Source organism: Chenopodium quinoa, unplaced genomic scaffold (assembly GCF_001683475.1).
Source record: "Chenopodium quinoa cultivar QQ74 unplaced genomic scaffold, ASM168347v1, whole genome shotgun sequence".
Lineage (NCBI taxonomy): Eukaryota > Viridiplantae > Streptophyta > Magnoliopsida > Caryophyllales > Amaranthaceae > Chenopodium > Chenopodium quinoa.
Genome location: NW_018744593.1, coordinates 1,208,822 through 1,233,606, shown reverse-complemented (window position 1 = coordinate 1,233,606; position 24,785 = coordinate 1,208,822). Strand labels below are relative to the sequence as shown.

The 24,785-nt window shown below is 36.2% G+C and overlaps 2 protein-coding genes and 1 long non-coding RNA gene across 3 annotated transcripts; all 3 read right to left on the bottom strand.

Moving 5' to 3' along the window:
- Positions 1 to 2,971: 2,971 nt before the first annotated feature.
- LOC110699601 lies at positions 2,972 to 8,028 on the bottom strand. The gene is made up of 3 exons (XR_002506946.1): positions 7,291 to 8,028; positions 5,783 to 5,848; positions 2,972 to 5,663 (listed from the first exon to the last, which is right to left on the bottom strand). It is a non-coding gene; the product is annotated as an uncharacterized LOC110699601 (long non-coding RNA).
- Positions 8,029 to 10,943: 2,915 nt separating this feature from the next.
- LOC110699600 (probable 2-carboxy-D-arabinitol-1-phosphatase) lies at positions 10,944 to 17,161 on the bottom strand. Its single transcript, XM_021877103.1, has 9 exons — positions 16,461 to 17,161; positions 14,017 to 14,122; positions 13,699 to 13,915; positions 13,492 to 13,610; positions 12,561 to 12,656; positions 12,069 to 12,122; positions 11,894 to 11,992; positions 11,664 to 11,771; positions 10,944 to 11,534 (listed from the first exon to the last, which is right to left on the bottom strand). Exons 1-9 carry the CDS (start codon positions 16,796 to 16,798, stop codon positions 11,166 to 11,168), a joined length of 1,506 nt encoding a protein of 501 aa, XP_021732795.1. The 5' UTR covers positions 16,799 to 17,161; the 3' UTR covers positions 10,944 to 11,165.
- Positions 17,162 to 18,809: 1,648 nt separating this feature from the next.
- LOC110699599 (probable ribosome biogenesis protein RLP24) lies at positions 18,810 to 22,280 on the bottom strand. Its single transcript, XM_021877101.1, has 5 exons — positions 22,147 to 22,280; positions 21,540 to 21,645; positions 19,627 to 19,740; positions 19,367 to 19,503; positions 18,810 to 19,238 (listed from the first exon to the last, which is right to left on the bottom strand). The coding sequence occupies exons 2-5, from the start codon at positions 21,618 to 21,620 to the stop codon at positions 19,067 to 19,069; spliced, it is 504 nt and encodes a 167-aa protein (XP_021732793.1). The 5' UTR covers positions 21,621 to 21,645; positions 22,147 to 22,280; the 3' UTR covers positions 18,810 to 19,066.
- Between the last annotated feature and the right edge of the window lie 2,505 nt (positions 22,281 to 24,785).

Below are 24,785 nucleotides of genomic sequence, written 5' to 3'. Positions count from 1 at the left end.
AAGAAACAGGTGAAATCAGGCTGAATTGCCAGAAACAGCGTGACATGGTTCTATACAGGTACCAGCAAAGGGAAACAGCAGACCAGCTCTGATATGTCATCCGATAATATCTTTTATTTTCGGAAGATTACTATAAGATATTTCCTTTTGGAAGGAATTTATCTTATTTCAGTTATTTAATCCCATATAAAAGGCAAACATATCATATGCCTTATTTATAGTTGGTTGAGATAATTATGGTAAAAGATAATTACCAAATTTTTGATTTCAATTTAAAAAAAAAAATAAAAAAAAATATCCTTTACAGTTGCTTTTTATTGGCTCAACTAACTCTTTTCTTTCCTTCTTCTCTCTTTGTGCTTCATTGTTAAAAATATACACTAACCCTTTGTGCAGATCATCAATCATCATCACTCGAAATTCTCTTTCTCTCTCTCGTATGCTTTAAATTCATCATTGTTCATTCGGTTACTGTTCACTCAAGGAACCAACTCAGTCTCAGGGGGAACATCAGAAGGAAGCTCAAATGTCCTTAAGCCCGAAGTTGGAGGAAATTCGGAAAAGTCAGAGTGAAGAGGATGAAATAGAGATTGTTGGTTACAATGAGGAGACACTCATTGTTAAGACCATGGTACGAAGTAGAGTAACTCAATCTTCATTAAAGAAGTTCACTGAGAAGGTGTAGGAGGAACAGTCCATTAATTCTCTTCCGGAAACCAAGAGAAAAAGGGTACCAGCAAGAACCTTTCACACCACAAAAGGGTGGAGGTCTTTGCTTGATTGATGTGATGCTAGTCTTGTACTCGTTATGCAACAAGGAGAACTTTATGAATAAGTGCGGATCTCTCATGATTTATAAAAAAAAAAAAAAAAAAAAAAAAAAAAATAGAGGAACCAGCAGGTCAGGAAGTGGTTTTGAAACAGATTGGGGAATCACAAGAATATGCTTAGTAATATAATGATTTTGGTTTAAGCAGAGCATGGTGCCAAGGATGAAGAGGAATCAGATGATAATACAAAAGATGTTGCAAAGTTCGAGGAGGAGGAAGGGAACGAGAATGATGATGAGGAGTGATGCTGTTTCTGTTCTTGTTTCCTCACCCTCATGTTTATTCTAAAATAACTGATTTTGTTGGTCTGTCTACTTCTCTCCATTCCATGAACTTTCTTTTTGGATGGATTTGGGCTTCTTTGGTTGAACTTTGTTGGCTTGTATGAACTACTAACTCTGCTATGGTATGAACTGTTTGACTAATCTCTTTTTGCAGCATAATGCTTGAATGGTGGTTGATGCCATTGTATGGATAAGCACATTAACTTGTGCACATTGCTTTTACTTGTGGATACTTTTTAATGATGCCAAAAGGGGGAAGTGGTTTGAAGTTGAAGCCTAAGGTTTAGCTAGCTAGTTTAGGGGACCAGTTAGCCTAACTGACTTGTTCCAAAGAGTTTTGAGTCCTTGAAGTTTTTGACGGTTTTCTTTTTGAGCATGTCCACAGGTTCAAGAACTTCAAGAGTTTGTCATCATCAAAAAGGGGGAATTTGTTGAGTCCCTTAGGTTTTGATTGATAGTTTTGAATGATGACAAACAGCTAAGGGAAACAGGTCTTTGAAAGTGTTCAATACAGTTGGGGGAACCAACTAAAATAGAACACTGTTTTCCTAGATAAGTTATTGATTATATGAGTTATCTATTGAACTAACTTATCTATATACAGGAAACAGTTAGATGATAAATGTGCTATGTACTGGTGGGGAACCAGTATGAACCGTTTCCTTGACTGCTATGCGGAAAAGCAGTCACATACTCTTTATTGTGCATTAACCATGTTACATGTGCAGTAGTTGAGTTGATTCCAAGACTTGGAGCATAGAAGCCTTTCGAAGATATTTCGAAGAAAGATTGTTTGCTCATAATAGAAGTATTCAAGGAAGATTCAAGTCTTGAAGATTACATGAAGAAAAGACGATTTATGCTTTAATATGTTATCTAGGTTTTCATGTAATATGCTCCGTAGTATGCTTGCATGTTTGGGTTATATAAGTGCTTAAAAGTATATTGAAGTATGATATGAAATCTGGTACAAAGTTGGAACAGGTTTCATAACATGTTTCAATTCAGGGAACCAGGTCGGGGAACCAGGTTCACTGTACGAAATATTCGAGCTGCCGTTTTGGAAAAAGATTTTACAAAAAGATTTTTTTTCGAAAAGATTATTTTGAAAATATTTTGTGCAGCTGGAAATAAGATGAAATATTCTTGGTTACCTAAAAACTAGGAGTATTTATCTTAATTGATTCTATCTTTGTGATTAAATCAAATAAGATAAATACTTTCCTAAAATTACAATATATCTTATTCTCTAAGATTGTGTGATTTAAGGAAACTAGGTTTTAGGAATCTAAGCTTATATAAACTCATCTTATTTCACATATTTCGTGTGCCTCTCCAGAAATTAAAAAGAGCAATTATTTGAGAGCATATACTTAAGCACTAATCCCATTCATCAAGTCATATACAAGAGCATTCTAGTACAAAAACATTTTCTCTTAATTAGCTTCGTAGAAGTGAGATCAAAGGAGAGTTCTTGATTCTTGTATTGAGTCTTTAACAAAGGGGTTAAAGGCTGGGTGAGTGTTTGTGAGTTCAAACACATTGGGCTTACGAGTGTAAGTCGAGAGCACACTCGGAGTAGAGTGTGGGGTAGACTGGTTCCCGGAGTAGGGAAACAGTAGAGTGTTCTTTGTCTTTGTTTTTCGGAGTAGATTAATAAAGGACTTAGGATAGGAGGACGTAGGCCTGAGTTGGCTGAACCTCGTTAAATTTGTTGTGTTCTTTATTGCTTTGTTTTATTCCGCTGCATAAGGGAACCAGCACAACTGGTTCCTTACACATAATCCGAAAAGAAGCAAAAATCGCTAACGATTACTTAACACTCAATTCACCCCCCCCCCCCTCTTGAGTGCCCATTGAACCTTCAGCTTGCATTCATCTAACCAACTCCTCTTTTTTATCTTTCTTTTATTTCATTTATTTGTGAGGTTGTGATAGTAAGACATCTTAATGGAAGTATCAACAGCATTTTTGTTGTTTGATCATACTGTATTCATCTTGTGCATACTAAGGCCCAAGTTCTAGAACTTTATTGCTATGATTGACTAAAATACTAAGGCCGCTCATAATCAATTACAATATCATATCTTAGTGCCTTATATAGCCTAAGTTTGTGATCTTTTTATCTTATTTTCATGGGTTCCTTGGGTTAATAGAAATCTGAGTATTGCAATGCACACACACGCACACACATACAGTGTTTATTTTTCAGATCTCTTGGGTTTGTTTGGATGTTTAATTTCTATATTGCATCTCATCAATTAATTATAAATTCACTTGATGGATGTGATATACTGTTGGTCAAGGTTAGGTCTATTTTGTGCTGAACACGTTTTCATGATATTATACAGTAAATCTCTGTTACTCACTGTGAGAAACGTTTTTGTTTCTCACAGTGGCAGTTTCGTAAATCCTTTAATTTTGATATTATCACGTGTTTGATCATTGTTGACCTTTTTTGGAGTTAATGCTCTTATTTTCCTTACTCCCAAAGTAAGGATATATCTGCAATATTCTTTGATCTCTTTATCATGTGGATCTGAATTTTGATATCTGATTTCCTTTTTCTGGTATCTGATATTACATTTTATAGGGATCCAATTTTTTTGAGGTTGTACAAATGACTGATATATTTGATCAGAGTTCTCTCTTTTTACCTCCCCTCCCCCCTTGTATGTGTGTGTGTTTGTGTGCATGATCTTTGTTGAACTGCTATAAACTTGCATGCTCCATCATTGTATTCAGGAGTTATTGTATATATTTGAGAGTCGATAATTGACCTTCAAGAGGTGGCTGCTACTTTTATAATATGCTAAAGTATAAAATAGTTGCTTTTGACCCTAAGTCGCTGCATTGTTGCAGTTGCAGGTTATGAGTCCTATCTCACTGTTCAACTTGCTGGTTAATGTATTGCAGTTGATGCATTATATGACATTGATGCTGCTTCTGTCTTTGATGCTGCTGCCACTTCTGTGCTGCTGTTGTTCTGCCTCTGTGGTGCCCTAAGTAGGTTTTGAATGGCCAGTGCCTATTTGCCTTTTTCTACTAGTGAAAAGATCGAGCATGCTTGTGTTCTTATTCGATCAAACTGTGCAAAGTCCATATGTTGCTGTCCAAAGTTGTTGATGTTGCTGCTTTCGTTTGTTGAATAGACTACTAGTCTTATTTGTAAAGTTCTCTTATTTGTAAAAAGTTTACATTGTATAATTAAGATTAATTCTATGAAATTTTTTTTTCTATATATTATACAATCATCATTTATTAAGCTTTAAAAATGCAAAAAGAAAAGAAAAAAAAATTATTTTTTTGGGGCCACTTATTGCTACGGTTCATACAAAAAACCCGTAGCATAAAATAGCAAGGTTACGGTTTTTTCAAAAAAACCGCAGCAAAAAATGCAAAAACGCTACGGTTTTTTAAAAAAACCACAGCAAAACACTTAAAATTACTACGGTTTATAGTTTTCCTTATTCGCTACGCCCACTAGTTCTACGGTTCAAATCCATAGCAATTACCTCAAAAAAAAACCGTAGCAAATGTCTTTTTTTCCACTAGTGATTATAGTTCAAGCCAACCCTAGGTAAGCCGCTATGGTCTCGGGGTATTCTCCAACCCCTCGCATGGAAAATGAAAAGAAAGGTGTGGCAGAAGCCCTTTTGGCTAAAAGGCTTTGTGTGTATGGTAAGGTAGAACTCCCTATCGTGAAAAGCATACCACCTGTGGCTGTCGGCATTACCCGAGATTTCCTAAAGCCTATGGGTGTTCCTAAAGGAAGTGATGGTACAAGGTACGCCGAGTATACTACAAGTTGCTATAAAGGCGTTTATTGTCAACTAGGAGTTAGGAACAAGCTGGGTAATGCACAAGTTATACTCTATTAACAACTCCTCAATAAATGGATGCAAAGGGAACCTCAACCCATTATCCAAACAATTATATACATCTATCTATACAGTCGGGCGGAGGGTTATCTACAGTGTTATCACCCCCAGAGGGAGAAATGAGAAAAGGCTCCTTAATACTATACTTAATTTGCAAATGCCTAGTCCCTTCCGACAGAGATCTAAGCCAAGTGGCCGAGGGAAGCACATGGAGGGACTAATCCTCCTAACAGGCGGCCTAAAGGGCACCGGTGCTTCAAGAGAAGAAGTAGACGTGTCATCCTCACTTGACATAGTCACCACACCGTTAACAAGCAATCTGTTCAAACAATCCCTAACAGTTGGTTCACGTGTAAGAGAAACTTCCCAAGGGGAAGGAGGTAAGTAATAATCAAAACCTAAATCATGCATAGGGGGAGGGGATGGCATGTAAAAAGGTGGCACACCCGAAGGAATCGACATATCAACACTACTACCAATCACATTTGTTACAAGCCTCATACCCGACCAGATCTCCTTTGATAAGTCATATAAGACATATGGTCGGGGAGAGAATCCGGATAATCTTGAGTCGCTTGGTCGTTCATAACACATGCACAGCTCAACTCAAGATTACTCGAAGGATGTTCTAATGTACATACAAAAGCACGACAGGCGTACCTCTAAGCCTAACATCATCAATAGCGCAGCCGAGGAACATTCAAGCATACAAAGAAAAATGGCACACAATTACTAAATGTGAAGATATGATACTTAGAGTTAAAAAAACTAAGTACTAGATGCTCACCAAGTGGTCAAAGAGGCCGGAAGACTTTCTTGCAAACAAGTCAAATGCACCCCGAGGCGAGTACTCCTACATCAACAAAACATTCAAAGTGTTAGAAAAATTCTCAATGGATAAGCCTAGACCTGACAATCCTGACCCAGACCCGATGACCCGACTCGAATGACCCGACCCATGACCCGAAAACATTGACCCAAAAATGACCCAAAACCCGAAATTGACCCGACCCGAAAATGGAGTTGACCCGAACCTGACCCGACACCCGAACTGACCCGACCCGAAATTGACCCGAAGTGTTTGACCTGAACAGACCCGATACCCAAAATTGACCCGAACAGACCCAATACCCGATATGTCCCGAACTAAAATTACCTTATAATTGAACTTAAAATGTATTGTACCAAAAGTAACTCAAATTGTTCATCTTCAACCGTAGCTAAGCTTATAAACTGAATTGATAGTTTTTATTATAATAAGCCTAGCGGAGATGAAGTTTCATAATATAAACTCTTAAACAAGCCAAGCGCTCAGCTAGTAATCCTCACGCTTAGACCCGGGCTAGCTATGCTTTCTAGTGCACTCGACCCGCCATTACTCTCCTTTTATCTCTAGGCCTGCTACTATCCTTGAATTTGAATAGAGCCCTCGACCCAATTCTCTCGCCACATCTCAAGAAAGTTCAAAAAATTGAAATTTAAGAAGGAAATGGCGGATATTTTATTAAAATGGGCCGAGTTCTCAGCCCAGCGCACATCTTGTGTAAAGAAGTCGAGCGCCCCACAAGCCTACCTCTCATCCTACCCGTATGGCCAGGCGGTTAGCTCATGCACCCCCTCGGAAATTAGGCCCTCGACACATCAAGGCCTTCGGCTAATCAGAAAACTCGGAGCTAGCCAACCCCAAGGTTTGCTACCCCTAGCTCTCAAAACTCAACTCTCTCAGTTTTCTCTTCTTCCTCGGCTTGGCATATTAGGTCGAACTATCAACCTTCAGCGTATCAAATCTCTCGGCCCCGCAAATATCTAAAACAGGCAACCCCTCAGCCTGTCGCTATTTAAGGCCCTCGGCATTCGGCTACCAAAGGCCCTCGGCATGCCTCAGCACTTCGGTATATGCGCCAAGGGCTATGAGCCACTCCCCGTCCTACAATCCCCAGCTCTCGGCACAACAGCAGGCCCTCAGTTCACATCCCTCGGGTTGCTACCTCCTCAGCGAAGCCTAGCACTCAGCCTGCTCCTATCTCTACCCTGAGCTCTCGGCTCGGCATTCCCAAGCAAGGAAAGTCGAGCTCTCGGCCATCGCTATCCCCTCAGCACACATGCCGAGTGCTTAGCCGGCTTCTCCCTCGACCACGCAAGCCTAGGCCCTCGGCATTCTCCTCTCTCTCGGCCTTGTCGCAGGCTAGGCTCTTGGCAAGAGGGGTATCAACCTCTCAGCCAACAACCCTCTAGCCTTCGGCATTCTCATATCCAAAATTAAAAAAAAAAATTAAAATAAACACAAGCACATACCTCTTGAAGATCTTGATGAATTGGGATGAACCCGAGCGATGTGACTTGAACACTCAAACTCTCAAGGATTTGGGAGAAATTGGAGAGAAAATTTTGTGAATTTCTCTAAGGCAAATGAAAGAATGTGAGGCAAATGAAAATGAGGTGGGAACTCATATATTGAAAGGAGAGGAGAGGCGATCCCCTCAAATCCCTGGCTCTGATGGGCTCAAGTGTTAATTGAGCCCAGAATATCGCTAATAGAGGATTAAGCTTAATTACAAGCTAATTAGCATTCAACTGTAATCAATAAATTCTTAATACAAGCTTAGCCGAAATCCAAGACAAATCATGCCTTCAGCGATATACAGGGGATCGGCCCTTAGAAATTCACTAAGATTTGACAAGTCTTCGGCTATCTGCAAACCGTCATCCACTATCAAGCTTCCCTCTCGGATAATTTCTCAAACCGCTCAGTCATTGCAATCAAAACACCTATTAAGCATGACCTGAGGTTGGTTTTCAACCCTTGCAAGTCGCTTGGGGCTCATTTTTAGCCCCCAGGTACGCCTGGGGCTCGTTTTAGCCCTCAGGTACGCCTAAAAGCTATTCCGGCTCACATGATAACTTCTCAACCTCAATTTCACTCATTCCGCGTGACATCCGAACTTCATGCGATCTCGTTCACATATCATGCGTGGGGCTAAATGTTTGGGCCTAGTCCATTGTCCTAAGCCCAGTGACCTGAAATGACGAAAATATCCCTCCATGATCCAGCCCATCATTAATCATTGGAAAGTACGAATTTATCCTTAACCTGTACAACTAAGTACAGTTTTGCCACCTGAAAGTACAACTATAAATAGCTCTCCAATTATTAATGAGGGATACTTTTTTCTAATTCTCTCTCCTTCTCTCTCTACTTTCTCTCTCTAAGAACTCTCTCTCTCTACTTTTTCTCTCTAGAAAGTATATTCGCTCACTTAAGCATCGGAGGGGCTTTCCTGGGTCACACTCCCGGGGCAGCTAACCTTCTCTGTTTTGCAGGCGAAGCCCTCAGACGTCAAGGCGGAGCCCTCGGACATACCTTAGCAAGGCGGAGCTCTCAAACTTTTGGACAATAATTGAACTTAGATTCTAGGACATCTTGATACCTTACCCTAACACGCTTAGGAGGAGTCTGTTTTCAGAAACAAATGATATTGTTGAATTTAGTGGAACCGTTTGTGCCTTGAGTTCAAAAGGAAAACTCTACAAAATGGGTATTGACAAATGTGTACTAGTACCCTTGGTTGACGCTCCTGTTGTCACGAATGATGTATCGTTCCATAGATGTAGGAAGCGTTTGGTAGAGTCATCAACTGATGGAAAGTTGTATATAGTTTGCAGGAGTATGCAATGCTTAAGGGTTTTCGAGTTATCCAATGGTAATCATTGTTCACGCCAATGGGTTGAGGTCCGGAGTTTTGGTGATGAAGATGATGAACAGGTGTTGTTTGTGTCTAAAAACTACTGCTTCTTTGCTGCTTCTGCGGAATTTCCTGGTTGTCAACTCCGCAATTGCATCATCTTCTCCCACGATGCCTTCACTCTTAAACTCAGGGATGATTGGAGATCGAAGGTATTGAATGTGGAAGAAGAGCCTAGGATTTATCAGTTAGGGAGTACTGAAGCTTCAAGCCAATATCACATTAGTCGTATTATTCCCTCCTCCCTTATAGCTTGCTCGGGGCAATTTTTAAGGGACAGAGGGATTACGTGTCTAAATTTGAAATGGACTGTGTTTCTACTCTCTGCAATTTCACATTAGTCGTATTATTCTCATTGCCTATTATGGCTTATTTGGTAGTAATGTAGTATGATTGATTACAATGACACCATGGCAGCTTATAAATTAGCAAAAGGATTTAGGAATAAAGACAATTGATTTGGTTTTTAACACTTTGTCTGAAGGATCAGATAGAGAAAAAGTATGTTGATTATAATCTCTTACTGTCTTACAGCACTGAAATTAAGGAATATAATTCTGTTGTGCTTTATATTCATGAAGTATGATGCTGCTACCTCCAGGACTGGAATATATTTTTTCCTATGTGGTTTCTACAACATTTTGTTTGGCATTTATATGTTATCTTTGACATTGTATTCAATCTGCAGGGTGTTGGCTAATACTGAAAAATAAGTGTAGAAATAAAAAATAGACTAGTAAAGGTTTAAGGTGTCTGAAATATTGAATTGTAGATCAGTACTTTGGTAGTAATTTGGGGGAGGTAGTTCTGATAATACCATGTCTTTCATTTATGCACTCGTTAGCATATGTCAGTTATAAATTTTCAAGTTCTGCAATTGGCTTATTCTGTGTCATATATGCATCCTGTATCTCAGATATTTGTACTCTCTATGAAATACAATTGCTTACTTCTCACGGTCTAATGAAAGAGAACATAATCCACCCCAGTGAATTGTTTGATCAAGCTAGTGCTTTGAAACATCTTGCAGGTAAGGTCAAGTAAAAACATTTCTTCAATTTGATTTAAACCTTCTGTATGTTTTATTATGAAGGGGACCTATAGAGAGTGATGAGACTGCCTTCTTCAAGCAATCTGGAAGGCGATACTTTACAACAGCATACACAGAAGAGTTCTGCTCCATTATCTGGACCTATATCCAGAAAAGGAACCACTGAGATTGTTTCTAGTTCTTCAGCACAAGAGAAAACTACAGGAAATTCTTCTTCTAACTTTGAAGCACGAGAGGAAACTATGAAAATTCTATCTAGCACAGAAGATGTGGAGCATGTCATTGAGCTAGGTAACTACTCACAATGATTTACTCTTTTTGTCCAAAATCAATCTTCTCATTAGCCTTCCACTGTTCTTCAAGTTTAAGCTTTGCTGCTGCTTATAATAATATATGCATGTTCAAGTTATATTTGATATCTTTTATTTTTGTGTTAAATGTGGCGGTAATTCAAATTTGGAAATAGAGAAGGAAGCAAAGCATAAAGATTACAAAGTTTTTAGAACAAAGAAGAATACTTACCAGTATTGCTACAATAAAGAAAACATATTGAGTTTAGGGTCTAATATTTTGGATGCTACTAAGATTCAATGTTACAGCATTAATAGTACTGATGTATATTATATTAATTTAAGATCATCTAAGAAGCATCATAATTTGATAGGAAATCCTGGGAGTTGTATTACTTGTGAATATGACATTGATACTTCTTCATTGTTCTGTTTATGTGCAAAGTAGAGTGCAGTAAAGATGGGGAAGAACTCGATTCGACGAGGATGATCATGGATCAACAAAATGTGGGTGCTTCTTTGAGGAAGAAGATGAAGAACAACATGAAGAGGAGCTGTTTGAAAATCAAGGTTGGTGGTGATGGTGTTGAGAGTAATTCTGTTTATGCTAATAAGAATAAGAAGGAAAAGAGCGCCTTTGTTATGAAGAAACACATTAACAATTCTGATTATTGGGTTAATTTGGTTGAACATATTAGGGTATGATCTGATTAGTACTAATTTAACTTTTTTTCTCCGTAAATTAACATGGGGTTTTAGTGAAATTTAGGGTTTGTATGTTTAGTTGAGTTCAGATGTATGTATAGTATAACTAGTGCTCTACTAGAATGTCTTTTAATACTCAGTTGATTAGTAACAATCTGATTGCCTCAACAATTGCAGCAACTATTGCATTATTGACAGAGTACACACTACTCAGTATGTTAGTACACATGTTTCGATGATTAAATACCGATGAATGGGTATTTAAGGATCAAACTATATCACAATCAAATTTTGATAACAATTTTGCATAACATTGGTTGATAACAGTATACCGTATATGTATTCGCATCTATTCAATAATCACACTATACAGAGAAACAATTAGTTCATTTCTTCCTCATCCAATGTTGGCTTAGTGATGGGAATTGACCATCTTCCTAAATGGGCAGTGTAATTTATGCATCGAATAATGCCTTTTCCACTTGGTCCATCAGGGAAGTCAATAACGCTAATACTACCTTCATCGAGATGGAATGACCCTAGCCACTGTTCTGATAAATTTAGGCAATGTGTCATCAGTGCGATGTGAAGAGTTGGATGTCCAACAACCACGACCACTTCTGAAGAACCGGATAATTCATCTAATAAAGTTTGCCATACTTTTCCTGTCTGATCCCATACAGGACTAAGAATTCTATTTCCAAGTCCATCCAACAAACTTGGCTGGAGTATTGAATCAACAGCTGCTCCCTGTAATTAAAGGTGGGGGAAGAGATAGGAAATTAGAAAGTGTGGCATTTCTGTTGAGTGTTGCATGACCTGTATTGCAGCCCTCATTTTTTCTTTTCTTTTCTATTCTTTTATTTTATGGAAGCTTACTTGTTTTAACTGGCCAAGCATGGTTTCCACATCAAGGTCCTTCATCTCTTTAACATTCACATATCGGGGTACACTATCAGCTCCCAAGCTCTCTGCAGCTTCTTGAGTCTAATAAAAAGAATCAGAGGTCAGTAGTTGCATCTCATAATGCAGAATAAGAACTAGTACATGTAATGACATAAAGAAAGATGAAATAGGGAAAATGGCCTCGAAAAGTTCGATCAGCTTACCTTGGATATGATTTGTGCTGTCTCCATTGAGGCCTTTCCAGGGCTGCTAACTACTGTATCCACTTTCAAATCAAGAAGTAGCTCTGCAGTTTTCTGTGACTGTTATCATTCAAGAATGAGTTTAGGTAACAAGCATCAATAGATACCTAACATAAGGCAATCAAGTTTGAGTCACCTGAATGCTGCCAAGCATGCTCAAAGGTTGATTCCCAAGACGAGGGAGATTAGCCTGTTGAAAAAATTACCTGAAGTTCAGAACTAAATTTTCGGAAAAGACATACAAAAGTTGTAAGAGACTAGACATATTTAAATTTAATCAACTATGATGAAATTTCAGGGTGAAACAGAACAGAATTTGATAATTTCAAGATTTAGAACCCTCCTCTACACCTTCCAAGAATATATGCATATGATTATATGAACACCCAATTAGTATTTGCTTCTTAATCGCCAGGTCAGCTGATATGTTATATACTATCTTGTAGCCTTTTCCACATCATATCTGGAAAACCATATTACAAGCATTTGCTTGAATCACAATAAATTTATGTATAGCTTCAAGTTCAACTGCATGGAATTCATACTATCTTATTTATACTCTTATTAAATAAATAATGATGAGAAACAGATGCACAGCGATATACAGAATAGTAAGTTACTTGCACACCTCATTGTTCACTAATGATCCATGAGTAACTAGGATGATGCGCTTACTGGCTTTCCGACCTGCAGAACTTCCAGCAGCAATAGGTGAATTAGGAGTCTGCAGTACAACCATTACATGTCATAAAATAAAAAAGATCCACTTAACAATCATCAATAATGAAAAAGAACGTCATAAAGGAAATGACAATTAAACAATGCTCGCATGGTGGAACTTCACTGATAGCATTCTTAGATACTTTTTTGTATTTTTTTTTTTTTTTATAATACCGCATACGAATAATAATGTACTCATGTTTCAGAAATTCAGACAGTGCAAAGGAGAAAGGAGGTGCATGAAAGTCATTGATTAAAACAAAAGCCAAATTAACATGTTTCCCCAGCAAATCCTAGGAGCTTTGGGATGTATTTTAGATTACTTTTACTCATTCGGATTCAGTTCAATTCAAAAATATTAATTAGATCAGTTCAACTAAATTAAATTTAAGGGCAAAAAGTCAGGTCAGATAAGGTCAGTTCACTTTAGTTCAATTAAGTAATGCAACTAATGCTTACATTCCAGTTTAGAAAAGTTAAGTACAATTTACTTCAGTTCAAAACAATGCAGCCTTTCTTAAATTTGACATATGACCTAATGAGATTCAAGAGGATATACTGCTTTCCTTGGCATGTTTTGTGCCCAAAAGCTTGCTGGAGGCGAAGGATGAAAGACTGGAGAGAATTGACGATTTCATATAGTAGTTTACTAAATACTCCCTCATTGCTTTTAACAAGCAAAACTATTACCAATAAGAGAAAAATTAAAGCATGTTTTAGACAATATGTCAAGTAAAACGTCAATTACTTTACTGAACTACAAACAAAAGGCTCACTGGCCAAAGGTATTTAAACTAGAATAAAGAGCCATAGCACAGTCAAATGTAAGGCTTCTGTACCTGATTTAAACGATTAAGGCAGATATATGGAGACTTGTTCTCTGCCTGAGGAATGAAATCTAACACACTCACACCACAGTTACTCTGAAGTAAAACTCTGAAATACTCAGTTCCTAAGCCTAATGAGAGAAAAAGACATGAAAAAAGAATTAAGAAAACATGCGTATGTATAGATCTTAAACATCAAACAAGAAAATAAAAATTTACCAATTGCTGTTGCAACAAGAGCTTGATTCACGGCATTGTGAGCAACAACAAGTACTGAATTGCTTTGATGCGCTAAAATTCTGTCCCAACAGCTTCTGGCACGTGTCCACAACTCCCTGACGGGATAATGACCATCAATGACAAAGTTTGGAGCATCTAGCTTCCATTGACGAAATGCAGTACCGAATTTCTCCTCCCCCTCATGTTTTAAGAGCCCCTACAGACAATCAAATGCATCAATAACTGGAGTTACAGGATCATGACAATCCTAATTTTATTGAAGGTTCCATCTACTTAAAATGGAAAATCATACTCAACTTGAAAAATATACAGGTCTATTTCCCTCAGGTCGACATCTGGGATCATTGGCTCCTTACGGCTACCCCAAATAATTTCAGCTGTTCGTTTTGATCTAGTCAGAGGACTGCAACAACAAAATAAATAGCAGTCAAGAGATAACCTCAAACTAAGAGCAGAAAAATGGCAAAAAAATTGTGGTTGTTCAGATTTTGGGACAATATCATTTAACAAATTCCATGTTGCTTCTGATATTACACCTCAAGCCTCATAGCCAAAATGCTTTCCATATATAAAAAAGGCAAAAGAGGGGAAAGCTTATGTCCTCAAAATTTTGACTTTATCATTGGCCATATCCCATCATTTACTGTATTTGTGGCACTCACTATAGTTTTGACCTCAGAATTAACCAATCACCACCTAAACAAAACCTATGCTTATTACCACCCATATTACTCAAACAGTTCATTCAAAGTCTAAAATACCTTCATTGCAAATTTCTCATAAATTCAAACACATCTTATCAGAGAAAAAGCACGTGGAACTTCTGTAAAATCCAGATTTGACCATAATACACAATCCTTATGACCTTGTACCCAAATTTGAACAAGGGAGACTTTGTCTTTCACGTTCAATCATATTTTATACCTTTCACCCAAGCTTTCACTTCTATTCCCCCTCCCTCCCCCCCCCCCCCCAAAGATGTGCATGTTTAGAAATTTACAAAGCAGTTTACACACATGCCACGTTGTATTGCACAAGACAGGAAACAGGATCCGAAAACCATTGGATGCAACACTAATTCCTGCTCCTAAAGTCCATTCATCAGCAATATCAGCTACCCAACCAATCATTGATTTGAAGAATAATAAAAACAAAATTACCCTATCTACATATCCAAAGACATTTCTAGATCAAAAACAAAATCACAAAGTTCAATATCGTGTAAAGAAGTAGCATTAGTTTTCCTGTCAATGACTGGTCTAAGTGTAACAATATTGAGACATTACGGTTTCATTCAGATGATAGTGTTGTGAGCCTGTTTGGTATTTTTGGTTGCATCAATATGAGTGATATGGCTAATATGTGTGCCAAGTAAGTCTATTTCTGGATTTGGTGTACTTCATCAATGAAGGTGTTTTTTTGTTGCTATGATCTGTTTCTGTTCAGTACTTGACTAGTCTGCTTCTGGGACGATACACATTCCAATAGTGGCAGACTCTCAAGCTATAGCTAATGCATACCCCTTTACGCCCCACAGTACTTATCCTAGCCGACTTTTTAAAAATTATAAGGTGCATAATTGATGAGCAGAATTAAAACAACAGTGTTTTAGCATTATGGAAAAAAGGGAGTATGGTTGGGCGAATATGTTTTTTAAAAGAGAAGGGATCAACTAAGGGCCTGATGCACTCTCTTTGGATTGAATCTGTGTTTTGTAGATCAAATAGGGCTTACCTAGTTACGATTCATATGAGCCGAGTTAGTCAAGATGTGAGTCCAAACCAGCATTATGTTGACTCAATCACAGAGTTTCTTGGAAAGGAGAGGGTAGCACACTTAGGTTACTCCTCTCCGAAGTTAGCCTCACTGACTCTCAAATTTATAATCAAATTTGCAATGTTAGACAGTTCATGCATAATTGGCTGAATTAGTCTGTCTTTCTTATAGATATTTGTAGCTGTATATAAGGTTACATGATAGATACTGAAGAATGAAGAAAAGTTTACAAAAAGGGTAGAAGTTTGCAAGGTGTTCAGCTCCTCCTGACTGGGAACAGTCATAACACTCACAAGATAGTCATAGTTTATATGCTGATTCAAATTGATATTGCTATTGCTGCTGCCTTGAGCGTCAGTAGTATAACACACTATACAGTTTGAGAAGGCTACTAAAACGTATTGAAATTACTTGAATTACTTTCAAGGATGAGGTATCAAAACAACTACTCCACATTTCAAAGTTCTGTCCCCATATAATAGTCACATGTATAATTCTAGAATGTAAGAAACAATTGTCATCCTCAAAAAATAGTACTTGTAGTTAGTAATGCAATGGTTCATGATTGAATTTCCCAAAATAACCCAACTTTGATAGAGTTATGCCAAGAGTATACAAGTTACACACTTATACAATACAAGATCATCCGGGATAGTAACAATGCTACTTTCCAACACGACACGATTACTCAATTAGTGGTTGTTATTCAAGTCATTTAGCCATCCATATTCGGATTGCAGTAGAATCATACCATTCTACTATCCGGACCGCGATTTTAACATTAATTGCTACTTTGCTACTATACATGAACTCACTCAACTCAGCCTACAATCAAAGGATTGCTTGAATATATAAATTTCCCATTTAATTCTAAACCCTGAATTTCTAATTTTCGAACATAATAACATAAAATCAATCAAAACCATAAAATCGAAAAATCAACACCAAGAAAATGGAAAAAATACCTAGTGAAGCAGACATCAAAGGAATCTTCGAGAAGCATCTGGCGAGAAGTTTCAGCTTGAGCCTCGCCCTTAGTAGTAAGAACAGAGAAATTCGAGCTACCTTGAATTCTTCCCTCAGCATTCCACGTACTCTGTCCATGTCTCACCAACACCACCCTCTTCGCCGCCTTTATCGCCGGAAAATCCGCCGAAGATTCTGGTTGTCTGTTCTCCAACACTGCCTCATTTACGGAGGAAGACGATCGAATGGTCGAGAATTTAGGGTTTAATGCTGAAGAAATTCTAACTTGGGAAGATTTTGGTATGATCAAGAAGGAAGAAGGTGAAATGGCGAGCATTTGATTGTGTGGAATTGAAATTAGGGTTTTGTTTTTGATTAATTTTGGCGCTAATGGGGGTTTTTTGTTTTTGTTTTTTTTTTTTTTGAAAACAATTGGGGTTTTTTGTTTTTGTTTTTTTTTTTTTTGAAAACAATTGGGGTTTTTTGTTGGTTATTTTTGAAGTGGAGTTATGGTTTTTAGTGTCGTATGGTTATCGTTGTCCCTCAACTTATCCTTAATTTGTGTATTATATATTCATATGGAATATTTCAGAAAAATAATAAATAAAATTACAACTATTGCTAATATAAAAATCCTGAGACGTGTTATTCTTTTATTAAAAAATTCCCTTCAAAATTAATTTTTATTTCTAATTAACGCATTAATGACTTTTCTCTCTACAAAAACACTCTTTTATGTGATTTGTCACAAAATAACTTTGTTGCACGATTTAGAAATGTTTTTTTTTTCCCTAATGGTGCACCACATGAGTACTACAAGTACTAATCTAGTTTTGGTACTTGTATTAAACTCTAGCCTTACAAAAAAATACTTTATGTTTTACTTCTTACTTTATACAAGTATTATATACTTGTATAAAAGTTACTCATAATAGTTCATTTATTTTTAATTGTCTTTTAAAAAAGTTTTACATATATTATATCGTAATTTTCAAGAAAACTCGTCGTTTTCCTATACAGTTCTAAGTTCTTTATTTACCTGGTTTTTAAGGGTATATTGAGACAAATTAGCAAGAATCCATACAATGTATTATTAAAGATAGCATTGGGTTGGGCCAGCCTGAAGCCCGACATGGCCCATCAGGAAAAAAGCACGGCACGACACGAGCACGTAAAAAGCACGAACGGCACGGTATTGTGCGTGTGGGCCATGGGCCGCCTTTATTTGGGAGAAGCATGATAAGGCACGACATGACCGAGCCCGGCACGACAAACCATGCTAAAATCAATGCAATTTTGCTTAGACACGCAAGCCCGGCACTGCTCGGCACGATGGCACGTGGGTTTGGACCGTGCACGGGCCAAACTTTTGAAAACTTCGGCCCTGCACGACACGAAACTCGTGGGCCGAGTCATAGGTCGGGCCTAACTAACCAAAGCATGTGGCCCTGGCACGAGGTACGACCCGACACGGTCCAGAGCCATCTTTATGTATTATTGTTAAAGGTGTACATGTTGGATAAATAAACAACCAAAAAAAAAAAAAAAAGAACTAGTGCTTGTATGATTGTATCAACAATTCAACAGAAGGCATATAGTAAACAAAGAGTTCTCAAAGAGATGTTAAATCAATATACAAAGATGGAGACAATCCATGCACCCTAGCTTTGCAAACGAAAGTCATATATGATGGAAAATTGGCAATGTTGCATTACAAGAAATTAAAGCGCACAAGCATCAGCAAGAAAATATTAGGGTGAGCTGTGATTCCAAAATCAGACCCATAAAAGGAACTTGTATACTTGGAAATTGTTATAATTCTCGTACATTAAAAAATTTAATTGGGAAAAAATTGAGCTCGTCAACGGTCTTTTCAAGCCGAACTTTATTGGACCAACCGTGCATAATTTTCAAACCAGCTTTGCTCAGTATATCACTTATACTAACATGAGACTGAGAGCAAACATATTATGTTTGACGAGCAGTTCTGACAATAAGCAAATATACAACTACGCGTAATTGAAATGAGCACAGTTAAAAATGTATCCACTTAAGGGCCAGAAGGCAGTTACTAACAAAAACTTCTGAGCTATGAGCTCAGGAGCAAGCCTGGGCGATAAAAAATCTCACATCCATCCAATGAGAAGCGGCGCATGTGATGTGCACACTGCACACTATATTTTTTTGGCAAATATCCGCATCATCTCAATGCATCACTGGCCACTGGGTCTTCAACATTCTCTTACCACATGACACTAGACATTCAGAATCATACACTGCAAACCAACATATCACGAAAAACCAGCAACAAATGCAGGCAACCTATCTCATACACATTGATAGAACTATTAAAGCTCAGTCTGGTATCGATATTTATGAGAGTTTAGAGTAAAATTCATCAGAACATAAATCAACAAAGGTTAAATACAATATTAATATAAAAATGAAACAAAAAGAAAATCACTCTTTGAAGTACGACCAGTGTGTCAGCAAAAGCTGAAGATCAACAAATTCACAGTATTCAGAGCATTACAGGTTCAGCTAAAGGCTACTACAAAAATGAACCACAAGTTGTAAATTGCTTCTATACCCAGCCACAGACAAATTACTCTTCCATTGCAAGATTTTCTTGTTGATTTGAAGTCTTGGGGACTTTGATCTTTGGTAAAACAAGAGAAGGGTCTTCTTTTAGAGTCATGGTATTGCTGACCAGGAGGATGTCCTGTTCCAGTTCTTTCCGTGCTCTGTCCTGCTCTCTGCGTGGGTTTCCCTTCATCCTGCAAAAAAAAAAAAAAATTAAAAAAAAAAAAGAGAATTAAATAAAGAACAGTTTCTATACAAAAGAATTTAACAATTCCAACTTTTCTGCTCAAGCAGCTACTGATATAGAAGAATGAGAACTGACCTCTTCTTGATATGACTCTCAGATCTCGATGTTCTGACCTTGTCAATAGTTTTAATTGCCTTCAATGTATTCTCAGCAAGAGTCCTGTCGTATCTTTCTGGCCTATTACGCTTCCTCTCAAACTCAAAAGTAGAGTCCTAGGAAACCGAATACACACAGGCAAGTTGCAGCAACAGCATTAATAAACAACACAAAGAATATTGAAATTTACTGTAATATTTAGTAAATACCAATTGCATGATTTGCATCAACGATCATACCTGTGTCATATCCTTTCCATGCAATCTTCGGTAAGCTTTGGTCCACTGAACCTTGCGAGGATTCCTCTTCATTTTAAAGTTTTTGTGACATTTGGATCTACAAAATCTAAAAATCTGGGAAGGAAACAATTTGAAAAAGAATTAAGAAAATGAACCAAGTAGCAATAAGATATCATTTTTAAGTAGAAATGTAGTCCTTAGGGATTATACATGAACTAGGTAGGTAGTCGGTGGGGCGGCTTTAATATAAAATGCATTTAATAGTATCACTTTGCAGTGATAAAAACTAAGCTATAGAACTAATTTTCCATTCAGTAATAACTATTCAAAATTAAAGTTTCTTATGCATAGTTTACGCATTGGCCTAGTGATGAAAAGAACTCAAGAATCAACCAAAGAGTACAACATCTTTATAGAGCTACACAAAACATCAACTGAATTTCAGAAAGTATGTGGCCAATAGAGTCAAATCTTTAAACAGCCTATGATGGAATGATGAGCAAACTCGGCGGCTTCACACCTTTGTGTTATTTCAACTATTCATTTACATTATGAAATTTAGAGCCAAGAGAAAGCGAGAAGCACTGACTAACACAGCCTAGTAGAGTAGTAGCCTACTACTTGGTAATAAATTAATTCAAAGTAATTAACACATAACAGCAATATTGTTCAGCTACACGATGCAATAGTAGCCAAGTTTTCTTTGATCAATTTCTGATCAAAGTTTAGCAGTGATCTTTGATCCTGCATCATTGGTATCAGAGCCACACTCCATTAGAGTTCCAGTTGAATCAAAATTCAATCCATTCTTTGATTGAATCAGAATCACAGCAAGTTCTTTTAAGATTCTGGGGGCAATAAGGAATATACCCACAAACTGTTTGATTAATTGTCAAGGTGAAAAAATTGTTCAGAAATCTTTCTGGGTAATTTGCGTACATTCTTGAAGATTGGTGCCTGCTCTTAAGAAGAAACCAAACATGGAACAGCAAATCAAAGCATTGGAGAGCAGAATGAATACTCAGGAGCAATGGAATTCTGAAATTTTGAAGAAAATGGATGACAAATTCAGAAGAATAGATGACAAGTTTGAGGAACTGTTCAAGTTGTTTCAGACAAAGAGTAATTATGACAGCTCTGGTTCAAAGGATAGCCCTTCAGCATCTTCTTTAAAAGGCTCGGCAATTGGTGACAGGGTCAATTCTGACATACCCATATCAACCATGGAGCAGAATAAGGCAAATGTAACAAGAAATGAAAGAGTCAACATGATTGGTATTAAAGGCAACCTAATGATCTGATGTTGGAAACAATAGATCCAAAAAGTGATGAAGATGTGTACATGGAAGCTGTTCGTATGAAAGATGAAGGCACTAAACAAAAGTCTGGTGATACATGCAATTCGTGAATAATTGCCCAAGAAACCTCGATTGTCATATTAAGAACTTGTTGAAAAAAAAAAATTCTGTTAAGTTAGGGTGTACATTGGTTGTTATTTCATCGAAAGAATCAGGCCCCCACCTACGCCTCCTCCTTTGGAGGCTATTACTCATTGGTTTAACGAACAAGTCCTTCAGTTGGCTATAACATAAGTTAAGGGATATTGCTGTAACTGAATTTTGTTACATTAATGGGCCTTTGTTCTGTTATAATCAGTTGTAAGGTCAACAGTTTCTGATCAAAGTGCATCAATTTCATCACTTGCCAGCTTAAAATTGTGAATACCAACAAAACGTATAACATAACAACAACAGCAAAGCCTTAGTCCCAATATGATTTGGGGTCGGCTAACATGAATCGTCGTAATAATAATAATAATAATAATAATAATAATAATAATAATAATAATAATAATAATAATAATAATAATAATAATAATAATAATAATAATAAAATTTAAAAAGCGGTAATACCTTAGCATCATTACGAACAAACTGAATTCCATGGCCGGGGTATATCTGGGAAGAACAGAACCAGCACTTTTCAATTCTCATTGCGATAAACAATCAAAATACCCACCTACAGAAAAGCAACCAAAAGTAAAGATTATTTCTTTAGCACAAATATCACAAATTCATAATTATAATTACGTTTAACATCTCAAAATCCTAAATATCATACTCCAATGAAAGTGAGACCGAATGAAGAGAGATTGAGGAGTCAAAAGGCAATGAAGAGAAATGGAGGCTGAGACTCTGTAAAAATATTAGGGTTTTTGTTAACTATTCATATATTAGGTTTTGGACCGTCTTATTGAAAAAAAAAAAAAAAAAAAAAAGTAAAGCGAAAGGGTTGTGCGATATTTTAGCAACCAAATTTGATACGAAAAATCACATAATTTTAGGAATATTTGATTCAATAATCAAATTAAGCTCATTCTTTCAAAAAAAAAAAAAAAAAAAAAATTAAGCTCATAATTTTATTTCATTTTTGTTATCTTAGAATTTAGGACCAATAGTTGAGATTTTCGAACCCTAGATTGTGAAATTGATAAGATTATAACAAAAACAAACAACTTACCTCAGAAGCTGCTTCAATGGGATTCAACGGAGAACGTTGAGCGCGCTTCAATGGAGAACTGAGAGAGAGGTAGGTTTGGAGGCATTGTAGCCCTATTAAAAGCCATGACCCGCCACAGTTATAAATGGGTTAGATCCGTCTAATAAGTAAATGGGTCGGGTCTAAAACATAAATAAGAAAATAACACCACAAATTTCTCAAAAATTGGATTATAACATCACAAAATCTCAAACTTTTATTATATCACCACAAAAAAAACCCAAAAATTGGATTTCACCACTATCTAACAGATTTTTTTGGATGAAATCTGTTAGTGGGACCCACCAAATACACGTGTCACTCATTGATTGGGTTTAAAAAAAATTAAAAAAAAAAACAACCTAAACCCTTAGCCCCACCACCGGCAACCCTACCACTGCCGCCGGCAACCCCTCTCCAACTGTAATACCCTGTATTTTTGAAACGTATTATTTAATTAATTAATTATTATTTTCTTAAAAGAGTATTTTAGTAATTTATTTTACTATTTGAATTTTGGAGCCAAAATGATATTTGAATTTTGGCGCCAAAAGTATTTTAAAACATAATTATTAGTTTTGGATTTATTTTATTTTTAAAAACCGAATTATTTATAAATATTTCGGATATTTTAATTAAAGCAAAAATTATATTTTTATTATTTAATTAATAGGTCTGAAAATTCTTAATGATTAGCTAAGGATTTTGGATTTTCCTAGTGTGGAAAATCTGATTTTTTTTGGTTAATTTATTTAGTGAATAATTGGTATCCTTTTTAATTAATTATTTTATACAAAATATATTATTTACACAATTATTTTTAATTCCTTAAATATAGCAAAATAACTTCCTAAATTATACTAATGTGGTCCGAAAATTTGAGCTATGGAAGCTCAAAAACTTCGGCCACCATGGTTGGATTTTTGGGTAAATTATTTTGGTAATTTGTATTTTTAATATCTCCTTTAAATCTATTATTTCCTTAATTTTTATTTCCCACCTTCTAAATTTTGATCATCTTATTTCCCTACCTTATTTCATCCTTGATTATTCCCCAAGTAAACCCCTTTTGCTATATTATTTTTCATGACAACATACTTTCCTAAAATTAATTATTCTTAGCCACCTTAATATTAAAACTTTCCATAAATCTTTAATTCTCTTCCCCAAGTAATTCCTTAATTCTTTTTACCATAATTCTTCCTACATTCTCCTACCATAATTCTTGCATGAGCTAGTCTATAAATACCCCTTGATTCAGGGTTAAACACTCACACCAAATTCTCTAATTAGATCTTAATTTCTCTTCTCTCTTTCTCTCTTGTTCTTGCGCCAATCACCACCACCAAACACCACAACCACCACCGATCACCACCCTTGGCCACCTGCCACCAGCCGCCTCCCCATGCGCCACCTTTCTTCCTTTTTTTCCTTGGTTTTCTACCTCTTCTTCTTCTCTTCTCTTATTAAATTAATTATTATTATTATTATGGGGGATTTATAAAAATTATTATGAGTAGTTTTAATTAAATAAAATCAGATTTTTATTCATGTTTATGAAAAATAAATTATAAGGTTCATTACATATAGTTGGGGGGGTTTTTGTTGTGATTATTTGTTAACCTTATATTAATTAAGGTTATATTTATTTGTAGAGTGTGTTTGATCAAAGTTCTTGAAATTTCTTTTTGTGTTGCTAGCAAGGATCAAAGGTACATTTAGGTGGCTAGATACCTTTGAAATTGATTGGATTGAACAAGCATGTTTTACATGATTTTTATGATGATTGAGTTAAATTGAATTATGATTTATGTAATAAAGCATGTTTTGAAAATTGGTTTTGAAAAATGAATTGGAGGATTGATTTTATATCATGTTTTGAATTATTATGTTTAAAAGAGTTTGGTTTTTAAAAGTATGTTGGATTGTTTTAAAAGAGTTTTTGAAAAAAAAAAGGGTTTGATTTTAAAAATCTTGTTGAATTAAATACAAAAGGAGTTTTTGAAAAGTTTGATTTTATTCAAAGAGGAATTTAAAGAGGATTTTATTAAAAAGCTTTACAAGCAAAATTATTATATAAATCCCACTATGCGGATTCATTGAAGACTATGGACTTTGTATGACCTACTCTTTCCTCATGAATAGCCTTGAAATAGTAGGAGACTAGCTTGGAGGGTGTGCACACTTAGAGAGGAGATTGAGTTTTCGAAAATAATTGATTTTACTAATCATTATTATTGAGTTATTGAGTTATCGGAATTGTTTTGAGAATATTTGAAAATTGGTTTTCAAAAGAGGAATTGGTTTTCAAAGGAGGAATTGATTTTATAAATCGTTTTATTGAATTATTGGAATTGGTTTTGAATCATGAATTTTGGAATTATATTATTGGAATTGGTTTTAAAAGCATGTTTGCAAATAAATTGAATTTACTTATCTTGTACTTATCGTACTTAGCATATTTTGTTAATCCGTATTCTTATTTGTTTTGGTTCGCCCTGGTTATCTTAATGGTAAGCAGTGTTGACTATTTTAAGGTGGAGTCAATATTTGAGCATGTGGGAGTCCAGAAAATGTTCTTCACCTAGAATTAGGATTGTTGGTCTTTGTTTATTTATGAG